General features: G+C 38.4%; 1 protein-coding gene across 6 annotated transcripts in view; it reads left to right on the top strand.

Annotated features, from left to right (window-relative positions):
* The window catches only part of adgrb2 (adhesion G protein-coupled receptor B2), a 367,628-nt gene that overhangs the window by 185,700 nt on the left and 161,672 nt on the right, over positions 1 to 20,256 (top strand). For all 6 annotated transcript variants that reach the window (XM_038279177.1, XM_038279174.1, XM_038279176.1 and 3 more), the window contains 8 exons: positions 1,238 to 1,402; positions 1,622 to 1,786; positions 3,868 to 3,969; positions 5,553 to 5,659; positions 13,788 to 13,982; positions 15,140 to 15,208; positions 15,973 to 16,081; positions 16,459 to 16,605. In XM_038279177.1, the coding sequence (XP_038135105.1) occupies positions 1,238 to 1,402; positions 1,622 to 1,786; positions 3,868 to 3,969; positions 5,553 to 5,659; positions 13,788 to 13,982; positions 15,140 to 15,208; positions 15,973 to 16,081; positions 16,459 to 16,605 (1,059 nt within the window). The remainder of the gene's footprint in view (positions 1 to 1,237; positions 1,403 to 1,621; positions 1,787 to 3,867; positions 3,970 to 5,552; positions 5,660 to 13,787; positions 13,983 to 15,139; positions 15,209 to 15,972; positions 16,082 to 16,458; positions 16,606 to 20,256) is intronic.

The following is a 20,256-nucleotide window of genomic DNA, read 5'->3' as shown; positions in this document are numbered from 1 at the left end:
ATTTCTGAGTTGATTTTTCTTGCAAGTGTCTAACTTAACAAGACAACAACATTTCCTGTTTAAGTTTGTATTTTTTATTTTTTTTTATCCCTCATCATGGAAAGTCTTTTTTATTCTTTCTAATTGGGGACTTTTTGATATCAGAAAACAACAGCTTTTGGCACTTGTTTAAAATTATTTCTTATTTTATTTGTGTTTTTCAAAAAAGTTTTTGTTTTTGTTTTATCTAAAATTTTGCAAATATTTAGTTCTTAATGAATTCCTTTTTTAATCCTAATTAAAGTCAGTTCTGGATCAGTTTGACTGTCTAATAATATCCTACCAGCGGGCAATGGGCAGATACCATCCATCCACTATCTGACACGCTTGTCCCAAGTGGGGTCGCGAGGGGTGCTGGTGCCTATCTCCAGCAGTCAATGGGCGAGAGGCGGGGTACACCCTGGACAGGTCGGGGCAGGTACCTTACTGCAAATATTCATCTGAACAGAAGAACCTGGCATCACTGAGAATCTGTACATGATAATCAAGCAAGGATCAGAGTTGTGAAGGTCCACAATTCTCTTTTGGATATGTTGGTATTTATCCATGTGAATCAGAAGTTTACAAAACCATATCATCGTCATTTTAATTTATAACTGTTTTTGTTTGCAGTGTTTTTGTAAAGCTTTTGTAAAGGTACAAAAAAGACCAAAAAACTTTTTACATCTTTTTGAAACTTTTTACTTGGATTCAACTTAATTTCTTATAACTTAAATAACAATGCAAGCTTAATACAGTACTACCAGTCTATCTCACTGTTGTTCTTTACAAAACCAGGATACAGTAGTTGAAGTTTGGTGCCTTTTATAGAACAATTTAAAGAAAACAAGAACTGGCTGTACTTTCTGTGAACTCTATCAAACAATGTAAGAAGCGATTTATCTAGCCCCATCTTCTAAAACAGGCTAAAATATTTAAAACGTCCTAAGAAGAGGAGTTTGTTGCAGCTGTTGTTCCTATTCTTAGTGTGGAAGTACCAAGAGCCTTTAAATGTATTTATTCTCAATTCATGAAATGAATTATCTGTAACTTGCTCACTTTTACTTCTGTCCTCTCTCTCTATTTCCCTTCCACTCTGCCTCCACATTTGCTGTCCTCTTTTTTAAATCTATGTCATTTTACCTCAATTTCCATTCCTTCTTATCACCATCTGCTCTGTTTCTCTGCACCCACCTCCGTCTCTCTCCCTGCTGTGCAGTGGAAGGCCAGTGGTTGGAGTGGGGCGCCTGGTCAAAATGTAGTGTAACCTGCAACACTGGGACCCAACTGAGGCAGAGGCGCTGCAGTCCGTCAGTGCATGGCTGGGCTGAGTGTAAGGGGCCCCATCAGGAGAGCAAGGAATGCACCAACCCTTCGTGCAGTGGTAAGGCAGGAAAAAAGCAGTTGGTTTTGGTGCTTTATGTGCCTTTGGACAGCAATATGTCTTTTGCATTTATTCAAAGCATGCTTTTTCCTTTCCACATGCAGCTTAAAATTGTGTTTTTGGGTTAGGGGCTAATTTGGGTACTCCTTTTTACAACAAAAAAATATATATATATATATGTTCCCTATCTTCACTTCTGGTGATATCTCTGTACACTAGGTGGAGGTAACTGGGGCAGCTGGAATCATTGGAGTCTCTGTAGCAAGACGTGTGACTCAGGGTGGCAGCAACGCTACAGGATGTGTGAGGGCAGCGGGGTGAAAGGCTCTCCCTGTGAAGGTTCAGGAGAGGAGGTTAGGTCCTGCAATGAGAAGAAGTGCCCTGGTAAGTGATTCTAATGTCTGTCCTGGGTGTTGGAGGGCTTAAGCCCCTGTCACATGGAAGAAAAACAGACTCATTAGAATCTGATTTTTTTTTTTTTTTGTACACCGAATTTTAAAGACTGAATATTTTCATACATTGAATACCTTTCACTGAATTTTTATTCAGTGTTTAAAATATGGTGTACAAAAAAAAGCAGATTCCAATGGGACTGTTCTTCCATACTGTCACACCTTGACAATGTAGACCTGCGTATGCCTGACGTACGAAAAATTTGGCAAAAACGCTGCCATACATTGGATAAGTTATGGTTATATTTTGTATAAGTTTAGAGCACGCTGAAACATGTTGGCACACGTCGACATATGGCAAGTACATTGAAAGATTTTGAGCATGCTTATCAAGAACTTATCTCCAACATATATCAACGTATTTGACGTGCTTCTAACTTACAGATACTGTGTAATGGCATATTGGCAACTTTTCGGTATAAAAGGGATTTCACTGGAGGAAACTGTCAGTTCTCCTCCAGACTTCATCCCCGTCATAGGGTGAGTGGGATGGATCTTACCTTCTTTCACGCCCACGGCCACGACCAACAAACTTCCTGGCAGACATGACCCTGAATCTGCTTTGACTGCAAACCCTCTTCCTTTCTGTCTTTTTCTTGTTTTCCTTATTCTTTTTTTTTTTTCCGGCGCATGGTAAACAGCAGCTAGGTTAATACCGCGATCAGAGAAATCTTTTTATGAAGACCGGGCACCACCTCTCCTGAGGGGTGCAACAATGCGCCTGAGGGGAGCAGCTTTAACTGATGCTTCGTAATGCCCATGAAATGATGTTTGTGCATCATTTCATGGGCATTACGCTGCCATGAGTTATGCATAAGTTAGGCTGTCGTTGGACATTAATTCTGGACTCAAAATTGAAAAATACATAGAAAGTTAAGATTCTGGGACATCAGGCATACTCTGGCTAAATTGTCAAGGTGTGACAGGGCCCTTAGATAAAGTTAAACCATAGCTTCCTTAAGAATGATAAATCAAACATTGTAGTTTTTCTCAGTATTAACACTCTAATATATATAACTTTTTTTTTTTGCATATTTTACTTTAAATTTCAGATTTAAAAGTATATTTCTTTAAATCTAAAGCAAAGTATTTGTCAGGGAAAATTTTGTTTTCTCCATTGGTTCACTTTTCTTTCAGTGACCTTTACTGAAATTGCAGCTTCATTTCTCTCTTCATCTTTTCTGTCTGGCTTCCCTTTTCCCTACATTCTACTTTTTATTTTGCCTCTGTACTGAGTTTTAAATGTCTTTGGCTTGTGATGCTTTCTTTTTATCCTGCCAATGTACTCTTCATCTCTTAAACAATGCTTTTTATACACTTCCTTTTCCTGTATACTTTATCCTGCTGTGTTTTTTAGTATCTTCTCTTTGCTTGAGGACATTTTACTCGAAACTTCAATTGGTATTTGTCACTGTTCCCTGACTTATGCCGCCTGAATATGCCAGTCTATTTTTTGAGTGCCACATGTGCATGTGATTGCTTTTGAGCTTAAAGGGAGGCTACAAACGTTAAAGTTCCACTGTGACACCTCCTTTTGTTTTAGGATTCACTCCGGGTTCTTCTGTAAAACAATAAGATCTCATCTAGTGGAATTGCAGGAGAACATAATATCCTATTTTCCCTCTGTGTGTCTTTGCTCTTTGCTCTCTGTCCCTCTTCATCTCCCTTCATCTGCCTCTGCCAGCATTCATCCCCCCCTTGGACTCTCTTCAGAGTGTTCGCTTCTGTTTTTTCATCACGGCTATGAAAGGGCGGGAGGGAAGAAGGGCAGAAATAGATGAATAAAAAGAGGGGATAAGATGAAGAGGGAATGAGATACTGCATTGAGTCAATGTCACTGACAGAGAGCACTGCGAAAGGGAATAAAATTGTGAGCCACTGCAGGAGCCCTCAGATTTGAATCTTGTTTTTTGGCTTTTCTGTCTCCTTTTTCATCTACTGAGTATGTGTGACTCTATTTGCTAGCTAGACTGTGCTACATTTTTCATTCAATGCTCCCTTTCTCCTCCACAGCTCCTCATGAGATATGCAAAGATGAGAACCTCCTTTCAATGTCATGGAAGAGAGCCTCAGCAGGAGAGACTGTCTACAACAAGTGTCCAACAAATGTTATCGGTCAGTGACACATCATTCAAGAAATAACTGTGTGTAGCAGCTGATTGTGTGCTATTCACTTTGATGGCACCTTCTGGTAAAGTTGTACCATATAAAAACATATTATATATAAGCATTTATAGCAGAAAGACAATTTAAGTCTGAAAGATAAATAAACTTGGGGACTAAATTTTTCACTGTATCTAAAACCATGTGCTTTAAGATTGAAAAAAGATTAAGCTATGCTACCTAACACCCCTAGTTAATATGCAACAAAGTGATGCTCTGACCCTGTTAATCTAACAAAGCCCAAGGGAGGTATGCTGAGATGCTTAGAATTAACTCTCTTTCTGCTAGTGTATTGCTAAGGGACCCGAATACAGACAGAAGTTAAGCAAACTGTTGGGGAAAGTGAAGGTTTAATAAAATAATGGGTCCAAAATCAAATATATACAAGCAACAAATGTAGTAAAGGAATTTAGGCCGTTGTACGAAACATGAAACACGCATGGGAGCGTGACAGAAACGCAAGACTCCCACATGATTATGAATGAGAGAGAAAGGTGATAAAGAGAACAATGAACAGGTGAGTCAAATTAACTAAATAGGTTGCAGCTGTTTGGGAGTATAAAGAATGATGGAGGATGAAAAAAAGATCTTAAATAGACTATTACAGCATTTTAAGGGAATGAAGGAAAAATATCTGAACATTAACAGAGAGACATGGGAATGAGTGAAATAAAACCAAACAGACAAAACTCAACATAGTTCTATGAGATTGTGACAGTTTATTCTAAAATAAAAATCGAATGGTTGCCATCAGCTGTTATGGACTTGCGACCTGTCCAGGGTGTACCCTGCCTCTCGCCTGTAAACAGCTGGAGATAGGCACCAGCACCCCATGTGACCCCGCTTTGGATAAGCGTGACGGAAAATGGATGATTGCCATCAGGACTCAACATGCAATACATTGGGTCAAACCAATACTGAGATGTATTATCAGACACAATATGAACCTTCTTTTGAGGTCATCTTCTTCACCAGACATACAGTTAAGCATAAAATAACCAACATTTTTTTTTTTAAATGGCAGTGATTTTAAAATTGTAGAGAGGCCGTACAGGAGTGCTGTCCTAAATCAGTGGATGGAGCTAAAAATCAGGATAAAGCCATTGAAGACCTCAAACCTTGGAGTTGTGATGCCAATATTTTTTTCCAATTGCTGTTAAAATGGTTATTAAAAGATTTCAAAGCAAACTTTAATACAACATAAATCCAACGCATATACATACATATATATAAATATATATATATATATATATATAATAATATATATATATATATATAAATATATATATATTTGCTTTTTTTCTTGCTTTTTCCTGATTATTTTTCCATTACCTTTTAAGAGATGACTCTTTCAATTTATATCTAAAACAAAGTTGGCTGAATAAAAGGGATGTTAGACAAAACATGTTCTAAATGATAGCATTTTGCTGGCTATAGACATTACATAACGCCCACAAAAGAACTGTACATATATTGCACCTTTATCGTGTTTAGCTTTTTTTTTTTTTTCCAAATCTTTTTTTCTTTTTTTTCAGGATCTGCTAGTCGTCGATGTATGCTGGATAATAACGGAGTTGCTTTCTGGGGTCCTCCGAGCTTCGCCAGATGCGTCTCACTTGAATATAGACAACTACATTTAGCTGTAAGTCAGTTTTAATCATATATTCTTCCTCAGTCTCAGAACTATTCAATTCAATTCAATTCAGTTTATTTATATAGCGCCAAATTCACAACACATGTCATCTCAAGGCACTTTACAGTTCAACCAGATCATACAGTCAAATTGATACAAAGTTTTCTATCTAAGGAAAACCAGTTGATTGCATTGACTCATTGACTCAAATACAATCCCCCACACTAAGCATGCTTGTAGCGACAGTGGAGAGGAAAAACTCCCTTTTAACAGGAAGAAACCTCCAGCAGAACCAGGCTCAGTGTGAGCGGCCATCTGCCGAGGCCGACTGGGGTTCAAGGAGACAGAAGCAGAGATACAAAAAGCAGCTGTAAAAGGCGGCCCCGTCCAGGAAACACACAGCCAGGCAGACGAGCTCCAAGGCAGCTCCCATGCCAGAGGACGAAGAGAGCACATCCACTCAGTCACGGTCAGAGAAACAGGACCACACTGGAAAACAGGCCGATCTCCAACATCTATTAACAAGGGTGTTGATAGAAGCAGCACAGCTGATGTTTTTTTCCAGGATGACGTCACAGCCAAACAGGAACAGACGAGGCAAAGCTACTCTGAGGAAAAGCAGAGAGAGCAGAAGGTTAGAGATTGAACTAACAGATTCTGCAGAATAGGAGAACAGAGAGAGAATGAAGCAGAATGATGAAATGGGGGTCCCTATGTCCTCCAAAAGTCTAAGCCTATAGCAGCATAACTATAGAGATAGCTCAGGATAACCTGAGCCACCCTAACTATAAGCTTTATCAAAAATGAAAGTTTTAAGCCTAGCCTTAAAAGTAGACAGGGTGTCTGCCTCACGGACTAAAACTGGTAGTTGGTTCCACAGGAGAGGAGCCTGATAACTAAAAGATCTGCCTCCCATTCTACTTTTAGAAATTCTAGGAACCACTAGTAAACCTGCAGATTGAGAGCGAAGTGCTCTGTTAGGAACATAAGGAACAATCAGATCTCTGATATAAGATGGAGCTTGGCCATTTAAGGCTTTATATGTGAGAAGGAGGATTTTAAATTCTATTCTGGATTTAACAGGAAGCCAATGAAGAGAAGCCAGGATAGGAGAGATATGATCTCTCTTTTTCATTTTCATTAGAACTCTGGCTGCAGCATTTTGGATCAGCTGAAGGCTTTTAACTACAGTTTGTGGACTTCCTGATAGTAAAGAATTACAATAGTCCAGCCTTGAAGTAACAAATGCATGGACTAGTTTCTCAGCATCACCCCTGGACAGGATATTTCTAATTTTTGCAATGTTCCTCAGATGAAAGAAGGAAATTCTAGAAACCTCTTTGATATGGGATTTAAATGACAGGTCCTGATCAAAAATAACACCAAGATTTTTTACTTTATTATCTGAAATCAGTTTAATCCCATCCAAATGAAGTGACTGGCTAATCAGTTTCTTTTTCAGAGACTCTGGTCCAAAGACTATAACTTCTGTTTTGTCTGCATTCAGAAGCAGAAAGTTAAGAGTCATCCAGGTTTTTATGTCTTCAAGACATGCCTGTAATCTATGTAATGGGTTAGCTTCATCTGGATTTATAGACAGATATAGCTGGGTATCATCAGCATAACAGTGGAAATTAATCCCATGCTGTCTAATAATTCTACCAATTGGGAGCATGTATAAAGTAAAGAGAATTGGTCCTAGCACTGATCCCTGTGGTACTCCACAGGTAACCTTTGAGCGTGTTGAAGATCTATCATTAACATGAACAAACTGAATTCGATCAGATAGATAAGATTTAAACCAGTCTAGTGCTGTTCCTTTAATTCCAACAAAATATTCAAGTCTTTCTAAAAGAATATTATGGTCAACTGTATCAAATGCAGCACTAAGATCCAACAGGACGAGCACAGATACAAGTCCATTATCTGAGGCCATGAGAATATCATTAGTGACTTTCACCAGAGCTGTTTCAGTGCTATGATGAGCTCTAAAGCCAGACTGAAACTCTTCAAAAAGTTCATTATGGTGGAAGTGATCGCAAACTTGTTTGGCAACTACTTTCTCAAGAATTTTGGATAAGAAAGGAAGATTGGATATAGGTCTATAATTGACCAAGTCATCTGGGTCAAGAGACGGTTTCTTAAGCAGAGGTTTAATTACAGCAATCTTAAAAGCTTTAGGTACATATCCCTGTAACAGAGATAGATTAATCACATCTAAAATGGAGGAGGAGATCAAAGGGAATACCTCCTTAAATAACCTGGTTGGAACTGGATCTAACATACAAGTTGAAGGCTTAGATGAAGACAATAATTTTGCTAATTCAGAGAGTTCAACTGGATCAAAGCAGTCTAAACCCGGTTCAGATTCCATGACTACCTCAGGTACAATCGCGGATAGAGGAGTGCTTATGATCTTATTTTTAATAAGATCAATCTTATTTATAAAGAATCCCATAAAATCATTGCTGCTAAGAGCAGGTGGAATGGACGGTTCAACAGAGCTATGGCTCTGGGTGAGTTTGGCAACTGTATTAAAAAGAAATCTAGGATTATTCTTATTCTCCTCTATTAATGAGGAGAAGTATGCTGCTCTTGCTTTACAAAGGGTCCTCTTATACAGCAGTAAACCATTTTTCCAGACTAGGAAGGACTCTCGCAGGCCTGTGGAGCGATATTTTCTCTCCAGTTTCCTAGCATTTTGCTTCAAAGTACGCAGCTCTGCATTAAACCAAGGAGCAAGCTTTCTATTTTTAACGGTTTTCATTTTCAAAGGAGCTGCGTTGTCTAAGGCAATACGCAGAGAACTAGCAACCCCCTCAACAAAATCATCAACCTGTGAAGGGGAATAAGCTAAGCTTTTGCACTCTGCAGCACTGCTCAGTGACACAGAGCAGAGAGAAAGTGAAGCAGATTCTTTAAAATTTATAACTGCACTATCTGATAAAGATCTACTAAAATTGAACCTTCTTTTGGGGGAGGAGAACTCTGTTAAAGTCATTCTGAAGGTTATTAGAAAGTGGTCAGAGAGGACAGGGTTGTGAGGAAATACTGTTATTTCTTCACATTCTATGCCGTATGTCAGCACAAGATCCAAAGTATGAAGATGAGAATGCGTGGGACTATTCACATTTTGAAAAAAGCCAATAGTGTCTAAGATAGCATTAAAGGCTGCTCTTAAGCTATCGCCTTCAATGTCAGCATGGATGTTAAAATCTCCCACTATGATGACCCTGTCAGTATTTAATACCAAATCAGAAAGGAACTCTGAAAACTCATCTAAAAATTCAGAGTAAGGACCTGGTGGACGATACAAAGTTACAAAAAGAAGAGGTTTTCTTGCCTTGAAATTTGGATCAGGGAAATTAAGGGTTAAATGTTCAAAAGAGTTGTAGGAATTAATTGTTTTGGGAGTAATCAGTAAGTCAGACTCGAAGATTGTTGCTACTCCTCCTCCTCGCCCAGAACTTCTGGGGATGTGAAAATTTAAATAGCTTGAAGGAGTTGCCTCATTTATGCTCACATAATCCTCTTGCTGCAGCCAGGTTTCTGTAAGGCAAAACAAGTCAATGTGATTATCACAAATCAAGTCATTAACTAGTAGACTTTTAGAGGAAAGCGATCTTATGTTAAACAGACCGCATTTAATTGTTTTAACTTTTTCCCCAATTGGAGTTATTTTGATTTTAATTAGATTATCATGATTTACTCCTTTGGGAATCTTTGCTAATTTATTAGATTTTGGTCGTGGGCAAGACACTGTCTGGATGGAGTAAAGAGTGGGTAACAGTAGAGAAGCTGCAGAGATGTGTGTTAAACTACAACTCTGCTTCCTGGTCTGCACCCTGGGTGGTCAGGGTTTTGGAGGACTAATAAATGTGGCCAGATTCCTAGAAAGAAGAGCTGCACCATCCAAAGTGGGATGGATGCCGTCTCTCCGAATCAGACCAGGCTTTCCCCAAAAGGATTGCCAATTATTAATGTAGCCCACGTTGTTTTCAGGGCACCACCTAGACAACCAGCGATTGAATGACGACATGCGGCTAAACATGTCATCACTGGTCAGATCAGGGAGGGGACCAGAGAAAATTACGGAGTCCGACATTTTTTTGGCAAACTTACACACCGAAGCAACACTAATTTTAGTGACCTCCGATCGTCGTAACCGGGTGTCATTACCACCAGCGTGAATAACAATCTTACTGTATTTAACCTTATCCTTAGCCAGTAGTTTCAGGTAGGATTTGATGTCGCCCGTTCTGGCCCCCGGCAAACATTTGACTATGGTCCCTGGTGTCTCTAATGCCACGTTTCTGACTATGGAGCTGCCAATCACCAGAGTGGGCTTCTCAGTGGGTGTGTCACTGAGTGGGGAAAACCGGTTAGAAACGTGAACGGGTTGGTGGTGACCAGTGGGCAGAGATCCACGACTACGCTTTCTACGTACAGTTACCCAATCGCCTGGCTGCTCAGGCACTTTTGGAGGACAGCTACGTGGGGGGCCTACTTCAACAGCCTGAAGCCTGGATTCTAACTCTGACACCCTCGCCTCCAAAGCTACAAAAATACTACACTTATTACACATCCCATTATCACTAAAGGAGGCAGAGGAATAACTGAACATCTGACACAGAGAGCAGGAGAGAGGAGAGGAAGAAGGAAGAGTTGGAAAAGAGTCAAGGGAGGGAGAGAGAGAAGCCATAGCAATGCTAAGCTAGCGCTAGCCTAGGCTAGCTACTTCTTGCTATCAGAAATAAAACCGTGTGAAACTGACAAGTGCTCAGTAGAAAAGTGCAGCAGAAGGTGCTATGTTTTAAAGTAGTCAGTTAGAGTTACTTAGATACAGAGATATCACAGAGAAAATAACTTAACTTCAGATGGAGATCCTCTGAACAGCTGCACACTCAGTTGCACACTCAGTTAATCCAAACAGCACTACTTTTTTATTTATTTATAAATTGCTAAAAATGTCAAGAACACAATATACTTCAATGAAATCAAACATCTGTGAAATCAATCTGTCCAATTACAGTAGGAAGCAACACTGATTGACAATCAATTTCACATACTTTTGTCCAAATGTTGTGCAAATGGAATGGACAACTAGTGGAAATGATTGCCGTTTAGCAAGACAGACTCAATGAATGATTGGTTCTGCAGGTGGGGACCACAGACCACTTCTCAATGCCTTTGCTTTTTGGCTGTTGTTTTGGTCAGCTTTGAAAGTCTGTGGTGCTTTTACACTCATGGTAGCATGAGAATGACTTTACAATCCACACAACTGACTCAGGTAGTGCAGCATATCCAGGATGGCACATTAATGTGAGCTGTGGCAGAAGATTAACAGTGTCTGTCAGCGTAGTGTCACAACACTGGAGGTTCTACCAGGATAGAGGCAAGTGCACTAGGAGATATGGAGGAGGGCATAGAAGGGCAGGAACCCAGCAGCAGGTCCGCTACCTTCATTTTGTGCAAGGAGCTACAGGAGGGACACTGCAAAATGACCTCCTGCATGTCACAAATGTCCATGTGTCTGCACAAACAGTTGGATACCAACTCCATGAGGATAGTATGAGGGCCTGACGTCAACAAATGGGGATTGTGCTCCCAGCCTAACACCATGCAGGATGCTTGGGATTTATGCAGGGAACACCAAGGTTGGCAAATTCACCACTGGCACCCTGTGTTCTTCATATGAGCAGAATAACACTTAACAGATGTGACAAAATCTAGAGAAACCATTAGAGAGCGATCTGCTGCCTGCAACATCCTTTAGCATGAGCTGTTTGGCAGCGGGTCAGTAATGGTGTGGAGTGGCATTTCTTTGGAGGGGCGCACAGCCTTCCATATGCTCGCCAGAGGTAGCATGACTGCCCCTGGGTACCAGGATGAGGTCCTCAGACCCCTTGTGAAACCATATGCGGGTCGGGTTGTTCCTGGGGTGCACCTGATGCAGGACAATGCTAAACCTCATGTGGCTGGAGTGTGTCAGCAGTTCCTGCAAGATAAAGGCATTGTAGCTATGGACTGACCCGCCCTTCCACAGACCTGAAACAGATTCAGCACATCTGGGGGTCACGTCTCCATCCATCTACTAACGTCACGTTGCACCACCGAATGTCCAGGAGTTTTTAGATACTTTAGTCCAAGTCTGGGAGGTGATTTCTCAGGAGACCATCCACTACCTCATCAGAAGCATGCCCAGGAGTTGTCGGGAGGTCATACAGGCACATGGAGGCCACACACAACGCTGAGCCTAATTTGAATGTGTTTTAAGGACATTATTTCAAAGTTAGATCAGGCTGTAGTGAAGTTTTTCCACTTTAATTTCTTTCTGTGATTCCAAATCCAGGACAGTTGGTTAATACATTTGATTACCATTGATGATTTTTGTGTGATTTTGATAGCAACACATTGAACTTTGTACAGAACATTAATAAAGGAGAATATTTCATCCATTCAGATCTAGGATGTGTTATTTAAGTTTTCCTTTTATTTTGAGGAGTTTATGATAAACCCAGACATGGAGGAAAAATACCAATATTGATCCAGCTTACATCATTTGATTTAATTAATTTCAGAATCAACTAGACAGATAATTTATTGCTGAAATAAATAAGGCGTTTTTCTAAGTTTTCTTCATCTTTTAGACAACATTCTTGGTATGCTGTACCTGCAATCAACTTTACTTTTCACAGGTTTTCTCAAAATAGAAAATGAACAATCTCTTTACTCTAGGCTTCAGTTCCCACTATCTCTAATTAGATTTCCCAGGGTGTTGCACTCACACTTATCAATTAATGAACTGAGCTAATGAATGTGTTCATCAGGGAGACTCTTTTCCTGCTCTGTGAACCTCAACCTTTTCTAGCTTCTCCATGATGGTGGAAGAAGATGGGGGTCAGGGATTATACGTAACAGATCTGTTTGCACTCTTACCTACAGTTCCAACCTTTTATTAACACCGGAATTAAATTATTCATTTTGTGTGAAGCTGTTATCTTCTGTTCTTCCACTCTGCACTTTGCATCAGACTCTCTCACTCTATGTTTCAAACATGACTGTTCTCTCACAACTTCTTGCACTTATGATCCAGTTGTTGTGAGCCTGCTGCTCCACCTTTCCTTTCTTATCTGTTTGTTTCACAGACACAAAAGCTTTCTGCTTGACCATGTCCTGAATTTTTAACTGCTACTGTTACTTCAGGAAACAAACTGAATTAGGTTAGGATGGAAATATATTGGGGAAAATGTTCTTAGGCATTGTCTTCCCAAATTTGGCAAGGAGTTGTTATTTAAAGGTCATTGGAAATACGGTGCCTCCTGAGATAAAATCAATGTTATTGTACTCTTAGGTAATTCACGCGTGTAATTTCTTTTTACCATTTGTAATTAAATGTCATTTTGTGTTGCTGAGAAGTCACAAAGCTACTATCCTTTATACTCTCAAGAGTGCAATTTTATAATTTTTAAAAATAAACACAAAAAGGTCCCTTTATATAATCCTATTAATTTAGTTTCCACAGTTAAAAATTAATAGTGTGAAAATGAATGACATTTGTCAATAAAGTATCCTACTCACTAACTAGCCCTTATTTGGAAAACAGGTATTTACATTTGGAATACAAAAAAAAAAAAAAAAAAAAAAAAAAAAAAAAAAAAAAAAAAATATATATATATATATATATATATATATATATATATATATATATATATATATATATATATATATATAACTATTGCATTGGTCTATAATGTGTGGTTGGTTTAGTTTGTTTTGTGTGCATGTAGACTCCCACACTTCAATTAACTGAACCTTTAAAAAACAAACTTGTTCTACTTTTCTTGTTGTTGTTGTTTGTTTTATTTATTTGCATTGCTCCTTAGTAATTTTAGGGAGTCACATTTAAAACCCATCAGGTCAACATTTTATTTATAAATTGTTAAATAAATTAAATCGTTGCATATTACTTAGACTAACCTTGAACTTTGTAAAAGGCTTCCAATGTAAAAAATAATACTCAAACAAAAAATTTGTAGTATTTTTATGCGCATTGCATTTTTGTTATGGTTGTTGTTTTTAGTCAAAGGTGAAGCTCTCCTTTTCCTAAATGTCTCTATTTCTCAATGCATTGTAGTTACTAGAGCATCTTGCGAAGGGTCAGAGGACCCTGGCCGGGGAGGGGATGTCTCAGATCGTACGGAGTCTCCTGGAACTTTTGCAGAGGAGGAGCTACTACAGTGGCGACCTTCTCTTCTCCACGGAGATCCTGCGAAATGTGACGGACACCTTCAAAAGAGCAACCTACATCCCAGCTTCCGACGACGTGCAGGTAGGGAGACTCTTTTTTTGTATTACTGTAAGAGTATCAACTTTTCTTTTTCACTGGTTGTGATTAACAAATTATGGTTGTGTGTGACACAGAGCAGACTGCTACTTAGAATTCCCTCTTATTTTAAGCTACATTTATGTGCTTGAACCTTTCAAATTTTGCCATACAGTATTAAAACCCTAAACTTCAAAAGGTTAAAGATCAACACAAACTTAGATTTAGACAAATGTTAGACAGAGTAATGCATGTTTGTAAAATTAAAGTTTAGAGAAGGCTATCAATTTTTACGTTTTGTTTTTCTTCTGACATGCATTCCCAATAAATAATTTACTTAATAAAACCTTTTCATAAACATATAAACTCACAGTATAGCTTTTCTCTAACCGCCCTTCAGAACAGTTAAAAGAAAGTCTGTGATCAAAGATCATCATATAGACAGTGTTTTACACAAAGGAGGTCAGGAAACAAATTTAGATCAAGTTTAAAGCAGAGCATAATTGGTTTCTGAAATTATCTTTCATGTGTTGCCCATAAAGAGCAAAGTAAAATCGTCAGTAATCCCACCGTTTCTCTAATGGAGGTTCAGTGACCAGCAGGAAGGAGAGTCTATTTCTAGGGAAACTTTCTGTGGTTTTACCCAAAGTTCTGCTCTTTATGGATACGTGACAAAAAGAACAAATATCACCGCAATCAAATGTGAACTTGCTAAACAATTACTATTTTATGTATAGATTTTAGTGGCAGCTAAATCCAAGGCAGAAAACTAGATTAGTTGGGTATTCAACTCTGTCCAATTCAAACCCCCTGATCATCCAGTCTAAACCACAATGTAAGAATTTATATTGTATCATACTGATGTGTTTGCAGTACATAGTATGGGCTCATCAGAGCCAGATACAAATGCATTCTTAGGCTCAGTACATATTTCATTCTCTGGTTTTGGAAAAATACTAAATTCTTTTTGCTTCTCCTTCCAAATAATGAACAATTTTTCCACCAAAAATATTTGTCTAAACTTTGTGAAAAAAATGCTTTGACTAAGTGTGTTTCTTAAAGCACCCTTCTAAGTTTTCAATAAAAAAGTTTAACTTGCCCTGTGCATTCAAAGTTGATCATATTGTCACCTTTCTATCTGAACTTCTTCCTCCTGTTTTTAGAAATTCTTCCAGATTATTAGTCATATGTTGGACTTGGAAAATCTTGAAAAGTGGGAGGACGCACATCAGGTAAAATGTTTACCTATTAATTATTCTAAATCTATTCTTATGAAGACTTTTTTTTTTTTTTTTTTTGGAGGGGTAGGGTAAGTTCAAAATCCCCAGCAGTCTATGGCTGAAAGCATGGGCTTCTATTTCATTCAGAACTATGATTCTAATATATATATTTTTTGCTTTCTGTCAAATAAGTGAAGCATTAAGTTAAATATTTAAAGCATTGTTTCTCAACTAAATGTAATATTTTCTTAGGTTGCTTTTGACATTAATTGAAACCCGTAAGATTATACTGATTAAATATTCAGTGTAAAAAAACAAAACAAAAGGAGTAATTGTGAGGCAAATATTTCTTCACTGTATGTAAGCTGGTTGTTGATATACTGCAGACATGAAAGGATTTCATGTTTCAAAAAATGCATGCCCTGTCTTTATAGTTCAACCTTTGAAAGAAAAACATGGAGACCTGCTAACAAAACAGGCCAGTTTGAGTGAAGCTTAAAAACAATATTGTGCATTAACTGCTAATGGTTTTAACTGTCTCTGGCTATTATTTTTTTTTTTACACAAACTCATCTTAGAATGGCTTTTATACCTGAGAATAGTATGTTCCTTTGTGGCTTCTGCGTAGGACCTTAACACCAATATGGAAAACCAAGGAACTTCATGTTCTTACCAAATTAAAAACAAGGGATTTTATTAAATCATGTTTCAAAGTTGGTTTTGATTTTTTTATCAATCAATCATATGACCTACTTTTTTAATCTTTCCATTTACAGGTCGCTCCTGGTGCTGCTCTGCTGATGAGAATATTAGAAGATTTTATTCATTTCATTGGAGAAGCACAAAAGCCTTTTCAGAGTTTCCTAACAGTCACAAACAATCTCAGTAAGTCCAAGGACTACTAATTTCAGTCATGTATGACAGATAAAGTTATATGATACTGAGTTCAGATATTAAATAATTTAGAGCTTCTTTCCCACCCAGTCAAAAGTTGCATGTATATTTTAGTACCCTGTGCAAACATTTCATCTTATCTCTCTATGGTATATATATATATATATATATATATATATATATATATATATATATATATATATATATATATATATATATATATATATATATATATATATATATATATATATATATTATTTTTTTTTTTATTAACTGAAGAGTTTTTTAGTCTTTTGCTTTTTTTCAGGCACTACTTTTTGCAAAATTGTATCAAGTTTATCGATTTTTTTTTGTTTTCTTTTCTTTAGTGATAACAATACAAAGAGAGCCAGTATCAGCAGTGTCAAGTGATATTAACTTTCCCATGAAGGGACGACGAGGGATGAAAGACTGGGCCAGGACAGCCGAGGATAAACTCTATATCCCTAAAGATGTCTTTACAATGCCTGCTGAGGGTAAGATAGTCGTTACAGATACTATCATTTGCCTGAAAGTGATTTTTTTATTCCAGATTTTATAAGTCTTCTCTTATTTTATTAAAGACCAGATAATAAAGTGAATATTAATACAAAAAATGAACATAATCATAGAGAAACAGTTAATGACACCAGACACAAGTAGAAAAAAGCTTTGGAAGTTATTGCTGTAATATTTTTTTGAGCACGGTAATGAGTACAGTATATAATATATGCATAAAAAGTGAAGTTATAAGAAAAAGAATGATTGCAAATTGAGACGACTGTGGAGCAAATCCTATTTATGTTTGGGTGTAATTTTTTAAAGGCGTGGACTTTTGTTGGTGTCTGTGCTTCAAATAGCACGACTGTTGAACAGTGGCTCAAATGTTTCCATTCATATGATATTATATCCTCAGTTAAATTTGAAATAGAGGTTTAAGATGATGAAAGATCAATTTAAAGGAAAATAAAAGCGATTGTTGCCTGATACGATCATTTGAATTAATAAATGAAACAATTATTGAATAAAAACCTTTATGCCAGAGAATCCAGTAACATTACTAATTGAACACACACAAAAAAAACATCATTTATAATTAAATTAATGGAGGATTTTTTTTTTCAAACAATCCAGTCAAATTACAAATATAAAACACGTAAACATTTCAAACTGGAGAGACTCACACAAAGAGCGAAGATGCAATTGAAAGTTTTTTTTTGACATGAATGAAATAAGTTATATGGCACTCAAACATTCGCTTGGATGAGTAACTTAGGAAAAGGATTAGAGTCGTCTTCCTCCCAGGGCCCTGGACATTGGTGGTGTAATAAGCTAAAGGATGAGTGGGACTGAGAATAGCCTGAGAGTAAGGTAGGAGAGTGGAGGTGGGTGAAGGTTCAGCAGTTGTGCATGAGGGAAGCGGGGTCAGTTCATGATTGAAGGGGATCTTGAAAGATAATTCACTTCAGATGGGGTGTGGTCCCAAAGTTGAATGGCTGGAGCTTAAACATGGCACATCAGTAGGATGTCCAGGTGATCAGTCTTCCAGATTTTATTTTTTCTTAAGCTTCGTTATGGATAAATACCTATATATATATATATATATATATATATATATATATATATATATATATATATATATATATATATATATATATATATATATATATATATATATATATATTAGGGGTGGAACGGTTCACAAAATCCACGGTTCGGTTCGGTTCGATTCGGTATATGTTGATTGTTACACCGAAATCCCGTAAAAATTTATGAAATTAATGAAAAAATCCCCCAAAAAATAATGGATTGTAATTATTTTAAATGATCCGCGGAAACCCTGGATCATTTCCGTATGTTTTGCTGCTTTGAATTTAATCATCTCGCGCATGCTCTCTACCATCTCCGAGGGACTCAGAGGGGAGCGGATGGGAGCCACAGTGGAGGCTGTAGGCTTTGCTTTGAGCAGCCGGTCTGGAGCGCAGCGTTTCTGACGGAGTGTGAGGGATTTCGGGGTTAGCATGACATGTTGGTCATGTTGCTGTTAGCATAAACAAAACGTGTTGCATAATGCTTGCACACTGTTGCACTTTTATCCACAACTTTCTTTCCGCCGTCATCGTAGGTCACTCTAAATGGAAAGTGGTCCCATACAGCAGACCTATAAAGTGCTGCTGGCGCGTCTTCCAACTCCTGTTCTTTCTCACTCGCCATACCCACACAATTTTCCACAACAACTGATTTTTTCCCCCTGCTACACCCGGCTAAGCTGCTTCGCTTCTTCTTCTTCTTGTTTACTACTGGTGGTTGGCTTTGGTCGCAGTACCGCCACCTTCTGCTCTGGAGTGTAATCGCTTCCTCTATGAGAAAAAGGAGCAGCGCATGAACCGAACGAGTGAATCGAACCGAGACAGTCGAACTGAACGGTTCGGACGGTTTTCATAAATCGTCCCATCCCTAATATATATATATATATATATATATATATATATATATATATATATATATATATATATATATATATATATATATATATATATATATATATATAATGTGTATTATTAAGTGCTTATGGGTTGCTTAAAGGGATAGTTCGGGATTTTTGACATGAATCTGTATGGCATCCCCATCACCAGTGTCATGCAATCACACTGACTTACCCCTGGCAGCATCCTGTGAGCAGAGTTCTTGTCCAGCTTTGGTCAAGCCGAAAGTAGTCCGGCAGGTTTGCTAGACCCAGCGAAATAAAACGTTTCTCTTCCCAAAACATTATTTGTTCAAAAGAGTGATATTTTTGCATCCCAAAAACATTGTAGTGGAAAAAGTCACACGTCGTTATCACTTGGTCCTATTTTCTCTCTGTTCGTATCAGTGCGCGCCGTCATTCTGACAGCGAGCTCAACTTTGAGGAGGGCAGGGAAGTCGCTGTTGTTTGTGATGCAGACAGCAGCTGCTGCAACTCCGACATCCTCATCAATGGAAAGGTTCTGTATCTCGGGCATTACTAAATCCCACTCGTGGCAACAGTAGCATCCACCTCTGTCTGCATTAATTCGCACTTGAAACAAGTGCACCATGATTTGTCGGCCACCCTGGATATCGCAGCTCCAGCTGAGGCTCCTGCGGCTCCGGCTTCAGCTTCCATCACTTCTCTGTCCACCCTCTCTCTTTCTGCCCGATCTAACTCAATTTGTCGAAGTTCATCGTCAGTGTACTCGGGTTCATAAAGATATCCCTTTGGCTCTAAGTGGAAGTCGATGTTTTCCTCGTCGCTCTCGTAGTCAGACATCTTCCCCAGTAGTAAACAATCGCGAATCAAACAGGTAGGCCCTTAACCTGACAACAGCCAGATGCATGCCTCGCTCCGCCCAGCTAGGAGCTAGGCGGAGCGAGACATGCATCTGGCTGTTGTCTGGTTAGTAGGCCCTAGCTGTCAGGTCATGGTGTCGCGCGCACTGATACGAACAGAGAGAAAATAGGACCAAGTGATAACGACGTGTGACTTTTTCCACTACAATGTTTTTGGGATGCAAAAATATCACTCTTTTGAACACATAATGTTTTGGGAAGAGAAACGTTTTATTTCGCTGGGTCTAGCAAACCTGCCGGACTACTTTCGGCTTGACCAAAGCTGGACGAGAACTCTGCTCACAGGATGCTGCCAGGGGTAAGTCAGTGTGATTGCATGACACTGGTGATGGGGATGCCATACAGATTCATGTCAAAAATCCCGAACTATCCCTTTAAGGAGCTGAAGAAGTACAGCTTTTTTAAGTTCTCCCCTTCTTATAGTTCTTAAAGCTTGATTTATGCTTGATGCATCCCTGAGGTCTGCACGGCCAAATTGTCATTTTAGCACTCATAACTCTCCACCAGGCCTGCATTTCCTGCTCTGTATAATATTAAATAAAGTAAATATCAATTACTATGTGGAAAATTCCATGTGTAAAAACATGCGTGAGTGACACAATGAGTAACAGCTTCTTTTGGCGACGGTAGGTAAATATAAACACCTTGTCATGATTTAGCCCATAAATATCACCACAATCAAAAGTTTTTGAAGAATTCTTGGACAGAATTACTGTCACTCTTAGATGACGCAAAGAGGCTCTGAAAATGTTGGTAACATCTGTTTTCTACATCTGTTT

Source organism: Cyprinodon tularosa, unplaced genomic scaffold (genome assembly GCF_016077235.1).
Source record: "Cyprinodon tularosa strain WSP-4 unplaced genomic scaffold, ASM1607723v1 ctg149, whole genome shotgun sequence".
NCBI classification, from domain to species: Eukaryota; Metazoa; Chordata; class Actinopteri; order Cyprinodontiformes; family Cyprinodontidae; genus Cyprinodon; species Cyprinodon tularosa.
Note: the sequence above shows the minus strand (reverse complement) of the source record. Positions and strands in the feature narration are given on the sequence as shown.